At 42.3% G+C, this 9,024-nt stretch overlaps 1 protein-coding gene across 2 annotated transcripts; it reads right to left on the bottom strand.

Annotated features, from left to right (window-relative positions):
- Positions 1 to 5,189: 5,189 nt before the first annotated feature.
- LOC148024918 (uncharacterized) lies at positions 5,190 to 8,362 on the bottom strand. 2 transcript variants are annotated; one of them, XM_087694591.1, is made up of 2 exons: positions 7,147 to 8,362; positions 5,190 to 6,655 (listed from the first exon to the last, which is right to left on the bottom strand). In XM_087694591.1, exons 1-2 carry the CDS (start codon positions 8,186 to 8,188, stop codon positions 5,238 to 5,240), a joined length of 2,460 nt encoding a protein of 819 aa, XP_087550717.1. In that variant the 5' UTR covers positions 8,189 to 8,362; the 3' UTR covers positions 5,190 to 5,237. The 2 variants fall into 2 exon arrangements, with proteins under 2 accessions (XP_087550717.1, XP_087550718.1); XM_087694592.1 differs by having other exon boundaries at positions 5,190 to 6,652.
- Positions 8,363 to 9,024: the final 662 nt, after the last annotated feature.

Here is a 9,024-nt window from a genome sequence, read left to right as displayed (position 1 = left end):
ATGTAAAGAATGCCTTCTTGCATGGTGATTTGCAAGAAGAGGTCTATATGGAGCAGCCACCAGGTTATGTGCATGCTGTTCATCCTGAGTTTGTTTGCAGGTTGAAGAAAGCCTTGTATGGCTTGAAGCAAGCACCTAGAGCATGGTCTGACAAGATAGGACAGTATCTTGTCACTATTGGCTTTCAGATTTCCAAGGCAGATTTCTCACTTTATGTGAGAAAAACAGAGAAAGGTATTATGCTACTTGTCATTTATGTTGATGATTTGATTATGACAGGTGACAGTGATGAAGATATCCTTCATGTGAAAATGCTATTGAAGCAGAAGTTTGAGATGAAGGATTTGGGAGAGCTGCGTTATTTCTTGGGCATTGAGGTGATTAGATCACCAAGTGGGATACAGCTCTTGCAGAGGCAGTATGGATTGGACATGCTGTCCAAATATGGGATGACAGGCTGTAAGCCTATTTCAGTTCCTTTGGAGCAGAATGTGAAGCTAAGCGCAGATGCAGGTGAGCTTCTGGAAGACCCTACTATGTACAGACGCATAGTAGGAAGCTTGATTTATATGACTATTACCAGGCCAGATTTGAGCTATGCTGTTGGATTGGTAAGTCAGTTTATGCAGGCTCCAAGGAAACCGCATTTGGATGCGGCTAGACGCATACTCAGGTATGTGAAGTCCACATTGCAGTATGGACTATTTTATGAGACTGGGGTTCAGATACAGTTGCATGGATACACTGATGCTGATTGGGCTGGTAGCATTTCTGATAGACGATCTACCAGTGGATATGTGTTCTCTTTTGGGAGTGCTGCAGTCACTTGGAGCAGCAAGAAACAGCCTACAGTTGCCTTGTCGAGCACAGAGGCCGAGTACAGGGGTGCAGCAATGGCTGCATGTGAGGTAGCTTGGTTGCATAAGCTACTTTATGATATGCATCAGTCTACAGATGGGCCAGTTGTCATTTATTGTGACAACATGAGTAGTATACACTTGGCAAATAACCCAGTCTATCATGCTAGAACAAAGCACATTGAGGTGCATCATCACTATGTGCGAGAGAGGGTTTTACTAGGTCTTATTGATCTAGTTTATGTCAGCACAGAGGATCAGGTAGCTGACATATTTACGAAGGCATTGGGCGCAGAGAAGCTGCGCAAGTTCAAAGACCTGCTTGGTGTGCAGGAATTGGGATTGAGCTCGAGGGGGAGTGTTGAGATATCGAGCTCCACTCGTGATACGCCAGGGTGACCGTTGTGCATTTATGTCACCGACGTGTCAGTTGCAGATGCGGTTGGTACACCGCCCATGAATAATAGCTACATGATAGCTATCCTTATCTACTCTAGTTCGTGGCTCAGTTAGTATGCCACCTTAGTTAGTTGAGTTTGGTTTGAGACCCATATATAGGGTTCTTCTATTTCTTTGTATAAGAGTTCTTTTGGCTTACACAACTAAGAAGAGAAAAACTGTTTTCAGCCTCCACCTCTGTGTGTATTCCCCCATTGTGCAAGCAAGAAAGCTACAAGTGAGACTCCTTCCTTCTCTCCCACAATCTTGACGATTCATAGATATCCCAGCAAAGCCGGAGTATCCCAAGTTATCCAACTAATCAATAGATATTAAGCTCTTAATAAGTTTAGGTACGTGACGCAGATTTTGAAGAGAAAGTTAGATCCATTTTGAAAAGCAAACTACACATCACCTGCACCAACTATATCACAAACATAGTCATTACCGAGATGGAAGGATTCGTGCATGCTACTATCATATGAACAAAATTGCTCCTTATGAGGAGTCACATGATGCACCAGAATCAAGAATCCAATCTTGAGTTAGAGTTCTATCCACTGTAACTAGCATATGTATAGGAAGAGTGAAAGTAAATAGCACCTTACCATTCATCATTATGCATAGTTATTGCATTGATTTCTTTAATTTTTACCTTTTCTTTATCTTCTTTCTTGTTTACATCCTTTCCCTTCTTCTTCTTATCCTTTTTCTCTCACTTCCATTTGTAATAGTCCTTCATAATATGACATGTTTTTACCACAATGGAAGCATTCGATGTCTTTCATGGACATAGATTTGCTGCATGAATATTTAAGGTCTTGGTTCTTGCCTTTATACTATTGATTACCTCTTTCTTCTCGAGTTGCCAATGCCTAACCATTTTTTCCTTGGACAATAGATTTCATGTGTATCTCCTCAGTCAATAAACTACCACAATATCATTAAACTTCAACTCACCATCTGGAGCTAAATTACTAATGGTGGCTGTTTTAAATGTATCCCATGATGAAGGAGCACAGCAAAAAAATTGCCTTAACCTCATCTTCGAACTTTAAATTTTGAGCCTGCATCTAATATGATATTACAACTCTATGCTACAAATTTAGTAGCATAACATCATCCATCTGTTCAAAAGAAGCTAATCTCAATGAAATCATTGCAATAGATCAAGGAATAATATCCTTGCTCATTCACGAGAAAATACTCATGGATAGTATGACAATATATGTAGCTTAAGAATTGCTATAGCATACATTAAGATCTCTACTCTAGTAACATTGGCTACATAGAGAAGCAACCAACAACAACCTCCAAAACTATGAAATCTATAATTTATGTGTGCCAAACTACCTATAATCTGAAACTACTTGTTTCTAGCAATTTATCTCACTAGTTACCAAGGCTCGGTAATCTATATACAACGTCTCTATAGTGGAAACTACCCTTGATCTATTTTCCAACTTCTAATCAACCTTCACAAATTTGCTAAAAAAGATGGAATATCCTATGCAGCACTTATAGGTCAAAAAATGGAGCCCAAAATAGCAAATAAAAAATGAGCATACTAAGCTCTTATGGGCTTTTCTGCAAGAATTTGTCATTCTATTTGTGCATGTCAAAGCTTGTCCAAATCAAAGACTATGAAGATTTTTGTTGGAAATGGTGTGGCAGGAGACTCCCTCCTACACTAATACCAATTGTTGGAGCTGGATGGAGAATCAAGGTTGCACAAAGAGAGAGAGAGAGAGAGAGAGAGAGAGAGAGAGAGAGAGAGAGAGAGAGAGAGAGAGAGAGAGAGAGAGAGAACATTATGTTTATGGTGCCACCAATAGCTCTCTTGTGACAAGTACCTTATTGTCTTATATCACTTAAAGAATAAATAATGTGTACATATGTAGTTAGGCTTAATGAGTAAGGTGGATACCCAGCCTCATTGACTTTTACTCAACATTTGTGGGATAGGTCGAAAAATGTCTTGTGGCTCCAAAAATGATCACAAGATCACACTTAAAGAATAAATAATGTGTACATATGTAGTTAGGGTTAATGAGTAAGATGGGTGCCCAGCCACATTGACTTTTACTCAACATTTGTGGGATAGGTCGAAAAATGTCTTGCGGCTCCAAAAATGATCACAAGACCACACAAGGTTATGCATACCTAGTCTCTTATGCTATAGATATGATTTATCTAGGTGGCATGAATATATAGCACGGTAATAAGAAGAGTTTAGATTCTTGAAGATCAAACAATTCTAGAATCAAACTCTATGTGAAAACTAGAGGCATTTTCGTGAGATAGGTCAATTCATTCAATGTGGTCAATGGAACCAATCAATGTGATTGGATAACTCTCTCTCTCAACTAGGTTTGAATTTTGTTTATGAGACTTGATGGTATGGATCTATACTAGTTGCAGTCTAGGGGTGGTCTACTTGGCTCAAGATTAGATCTTGCACACAAATAGAATAATTTCATGTGAATTCTAGACACGATCACTGTAGAAGGATTCTTAGATTATTATATAGACAATATGTCCAAGCACTAGAGGTGATCTGCAAAGTCAATCAAGGTGCTTATGATCACTTTTGAGTTTGTCAAGGTAATGTGAAAAGTTAAGTTTAGCATGTTTGGAGATAATAACCTATTTTCTTTAATAACATCAAGGTCTCTAGGGTCTATATCATTTCGAACCATCCTAGCTATGTTGGTTGGGTCTATATGCATCTAATCAAGGCAAATACCTACTTTTTGAATTGGCCTCCTAAGATGCAAACTCCTACTAGGCACTTTTCCAAGCCCTTTCAAGATGGACACCTCTCCAATATGCAGTGATGGGTGAATCATCTCCTATGTTGCTGGATCTCTCTCTTTGTATGCACTAGAGGTGATGTTTTGATTCTAGGATGACAAATTTAATTGTGTTTAAAGACAATCAATGTGATTTTTCATATTCTACACACCTTCTAGATGCTTCAAAATTCCTTCTAGATGTGCTTCTGATGGATATATTTTTAGTGCTTATGTTAGATAATTTGAAGTGTATTTTACAACCTAAAAAGTGTATTGTGGGCATTAATTATACTTTAAATATAAATAAATGTAACTTTAAGTGTTTGCAATGCTATTTAAGACATAACTTTGTGTATATTATGATTGTTATACAAAATAAACTCATGCTAAAGTTTCCAAACTTTCAAGTTTGTTATATTATATCTTTATTTTTCTCTATCATCCATAAGGTTTAAAATTTGGGTTTCTAGGCATTAACTTCTTCTAACTCTAAGCATGATTTGCCAAAAGGATCACTTCTCCTTCTTTCCTTAGAAAGGTTTGAGAAAGCATGTATTATTGTTCTTTCTTCATCAAAGTAAGGTCTACATTCCAAGTGACTATTTTGAGTAGTTGTACATTATTTCTTCAATTAAATAAATATTTGAATTTTCAAATCCCTCTCGCTTCTTAAGTCGTATGAGGAATGGGGGCCATAAAAAGCGAGTAAATAAATAGGCATGGTCATCAATGCAAGCAAATGGAGCTTGAAAATGCAAATTAGTGGGAACTCCTACTCTTTTTTTAACCACTTTTGAGTAATTGTGCATATAATGATGATGCTTAAAGATCAAGAAGAGAACAACCATGCACATGATTTTCTCAAATCTGCAACAATCACAACTGGCCTCATTAATAAATAGATTACTCATTGATTAAAATGTGTCAACAATGTATATTAGAATTGCAAAAGACTTGTAATTGTCAAAAGTGTCCTACATACCCCTCGTAACAACACTACAAAAAATTACGTGCAAGCATGTGTTTGTGTATTTTTGCCCATGTTTGTGTGTGTGTGTGTGTGTGTGTGTGTTGGGGGTGAGGGGTTTGAAATGTCAAAAGAATAGCTTTAGTGGTAACTATTGAACGACTCCATGACACAATGGTTTCATAACTCGTCCATGTGAGCATATTGGTTTAAGTTTACAAAAGGGTAGCTTAGCATTTTGTGGTAGAGAGAAATGTTCCTAAGGTTTTCATACAAAGATACATCAGCAAGATAATCCTGTGGAGGGTATCTCGCTAGGGCATTGCTAGGGGTGCACAACCTAACCTCCTGTGACACATCCCGCAACCAGAAAGGATCATGGAATTTACAAGGGGACCCTTGGCCCTCTTGCTTGATATTGGGTGGGGTCATATGCACCTTACCCCAAGCCGCTAGGGATGTCTCATAGGGGCTGTAAGTGAGCCTCTCAAGTCCCACACAACCAACCTCGATACGGGACCAGTCGAGGCTGCACACGTAGATCTCACCATAGGGTTGGAACTGGTTCGGGCCCGAAGCAACAGGCTCGGCAGACAGGCCTGCATAGTCGGCCGTAAGCGCCAGACTCTTGCCATCGGGACTGAACTTAGGGTGGACGGCTATCCCCGAGCCTAGCGCCGAGCCTGGGTTGGTCACCCGAACCACATTTGATTTGTTGCGCGGGTGCACTAGGAACACATCATAGCTGTAGGCGTTGCCACAGCCATAGCTAGCTTTGGTACCATACCTGCTGCTCTCTCTGTTGGAGGAGAATGCTATCCATCCATTTGCAGCTGACCAGTCGCACATTGTGTCTGTCCACTCTCCCTCTGTCAGCCTCTCTCTCACACTCCCATCCTGCGCGTCCAGTATGTACAGATTCCGATAGCCCGACCTCGAGGAGCTCACCACGAGCTCCTTCCCGTCCGGCGAAGGCGACGGGAAGGCATTGGACTTATCTCCTGGCCTTGTCAGCACCTTAATTTCTGATGCAAGGACCCCTTCCTCTTGTTCACCTTCTGGCAATGAGAGCTTGCTGGCATTGAAGGCTATGGCAACAATGTAGGTGCTTGCATCATCTGTCATGAAAATGTCTTGACCTATGCTGGTGTAAACCACAGCATTCCCTTGTCCATCTTCATGCCAGGCTGTTCCAAATGTCTTGGCAGAAACCTTCCAAGGGAAGATTGTCCTCCTCCTTGACCCATCCACGCGCATCACATCCACCCCTGCGTCTTTAGAGTTCGCATCAGGAGTAAAAGCGATCAGGGAGCCATCTCGAGAGAAGGATGGGAAATCCCCATCGATTCTCAGAACAGAAGTATTGGGGAAGGGGGAACTTATATATTCCAGATTGCGTCTGCGGTGCGGTCTATTAGTGCATCGGTGGTAACCTACGGTGCTGGCATCCAGAAGAACAAAGGGATTGTAATGATTGGAATGTGAATGGGTGAGTGGAATGAGCTGTCCTGTTTGTAAGATGAGGATCTCAATCTGTCGGTACTGTGAGCCAGGCCGCCGGGTAGCAACCACAATCCATTCAAGGGCACCTGGTGCTGCTGCATCAAACGTTATTTAGATGCAGAAATACATAAGAAGTTTTAGTCATTTTCAATTGTGGGAAAATCTGTGTTATTCCCATTAGTAATGTCAACTTGTCAAGACTATGAACCCCTCCAAGGGAACCCCATACCTGGCTGTTGCAGTTTGGACGGGAGCTGCAGGCACAGGGGGTTATTCCCATGTAATACTGTCAACATCATGAGCTTCTGCAAGGGGACCACCCTAGGCATAGCATTAGGCTATGGGGAATGGGACTGCAGCCACAGGGTATTCCATTCCCCCGTGCAACAAGCTAAGTATGTGGCAACTCCCTTGCACAAGTTCACAATGTTGTCGGAGTTCTCACAGGTTGAGAATTGGGGACTCATTAGTGGCAAAATGTCTCAAACTTCTGGTTATATAGATGGTGCGTGCATAGCTGAAGTGCATCCAATTAGGCAGAGAATTTGTCAGAAGTCAATTCAATTAAGCAGAGAATTCATCAGACCTGGTCCTGAAGCAGCAGCAGCAGGAGTGAATGCATGGAAGCCAGGGCCTGTGAGTCTTTTTACCTCTAAAACAGGATCAATCTCAGAGATTGGGATGTGAGCTTCAAAAACACTCCACCATCCATCATGGACACGCCTGTGGAAGAAGAACCTAGACCCATCATATGCCCAGCAAGGCCATCCTCCATCCTTGACCAGCAAGCGGCGCTGGGATCCATCCTCGGCACTGAACACATAAAGATCTGAGTTTAGGATGCACATCTCACCATTGAAACCATGGCATTGGTCAGAGGCGACAATGACCCATTTCCCACAAGGTGAGAGCGCAGGGCTGAAATCAGCAGCATCGTCGGGGAGTGTGAGGCATCGTTCCACGCCGGAAGTGAGATCCTTGGAGAAGACGGCTGCCCAGCTGCGCCGGAGCCTCGGGGGTCTTCTCATCCCGAGATACACAATGCGGCCGCCGGCGACAGAGGGCCGGTCTTGAAAGGGCACGCGGTCGGGGCTGCTTATCAGCAGATCACTGAGCTTCCCTAGCAGCCTAAAGCCATCATGATGACAGCCCTCCATGGAAGAGCACCCGCTCCCATTCGCGGTCTGCACATCAAGTGCCCCAAAGTAGACCTGTGGTGTGCCCTCTTCCTCTGACACATAGGCCAGCAGCTTACAGCCCCGTCCATTGATGCTGCAGGGATCTGAATCTGAGTCTCCTCTGTTCAGGGCCTGCAACAGGAGTTTCTTCTCGGATTCTGGCACGAAATGCCCGTTGTACCGCATCGTCCCATTATCATTTTCTGCAATTAGCTGCAACTCCGTCTGGGGATGGGCGTCTTGATGATCGAGAGTTGGAAATGGAAGGGAGTAGTAGAGGCCGAAGTCGGCCTGCGCTCGACCCACAGACGAGATAACGATGGTGCCACCGCCATGATATTCAGCTCCACCTCCTCCTGCAGCACCTTCTTCTTCTTGCTTGGTACCTGAAGCTGGGGAAACCAACGCTGATGAGAGCAGTAAAATCAGTGGGCACCAAAGGTCTTTCATGATTGCATCACCAGCCTCCTTGGTAAGGGTAGCCTAACAAGCCCATATAAAACTGAGCAAAATGAGAGGGTACCAAAGGTCTTTCATGATCTCATCAGGAATCACTTTGGTATGGGTAGCTTGATAACCCCGAGGGCACATCTTGGCAGCCTCACGCAGCACTTCAGGAATCAGTAACTTCACTCAACAATTTGTTATTGATCTTTCTCTCTTCTATTTTTCCTATTGCAAAGAAAAAAAAAAGGAGAGAGACAGGGGGAGGGAAAAGAGGAGATAGAAAATAAAAAAGCAAACAAAAAGGGGGAGAAAAAAAGGGGAGAGAGAAAAGAAGAAGAAAGAGGGGAGAAAGAGTAGAGAAAAAGGAGGAAAGAGAAAGGGAGAGAAAAACATGAGAGAGGAGGTGAAAGATGAGAGAGAAGAAGAAGAAAATAAAAAAGAAGAGAGAGAGAGAGAAAAGATAGAAAAAAGATTACAAGAGAGAGAAGTGAGAAGAGAAAAAAATGAAAAAAATTAGATAGAGAGAGAGAGAGGGCAAAGAGAGAAGAAAAAAGTAAAAAAGAAAAAAAAGAGGGGGAGAGAGGAAAAGAAAAAAGAGGAGATTGAGAGGGGAAAGGGAAAAGAGAGAAAAAAATGAGAGAAGAGAGAGAGAAAAAAAAGATAAGAGAGAGATGAGACAAATTAGAAACAAAGAGGGAAAATATAAGAGAGAAATAAGAGAAATGGATTGTTGAGCGAAGTTGTCGTGCTTAGTGTTAAAGGAGGAAAAATAAAAGAGAGAAAGAGGAGAAATGAATTGTCGAGAGCGAAGGCGCCGCGCCAGGCAACTTTGCTCGCGA

Source organism: Lygodium microphyllum, chromosome 15 (genome assembly GCF_053477565.2).
Source record: "Lygodium microphyllum isolate KBCC chromosome 15, Lygodium_microphyllum_v1.1.10, whole genome shotgun sequence".
NCBI classification, from domain to species: Eukaryota; Viridiplantae; Streptophyta; class Polypodiopsida; order Schizaeales; family Lygodiaceae; genus Lygodium; species Lygodium microphyllum.
The sequence above is the reverse complement of the archived record's forward strand: the minus strand, read 5'-3'. Positions and strand labels throughout refer to the sequence as shown.

What these genes read in the sequence shown, in the direction of transcription:
- LOC148024918 (XM_087694591.1), bottom strand. Translation starts at nt 8,188, where the DNA reads ATGAAAGACCTTTGGTGCCCACTGATTTTACTGCTCTCATCAGCGTTG. An exon ending in TGCTGCTGCTTCAGGACCAG is followed by an intron (nt 6,656 to 7,146) that starts GTCTGATGAATT and finishes CGTTTGATGCAG; the next exon opens with CAGCACCAGGTGCCCTTGAA.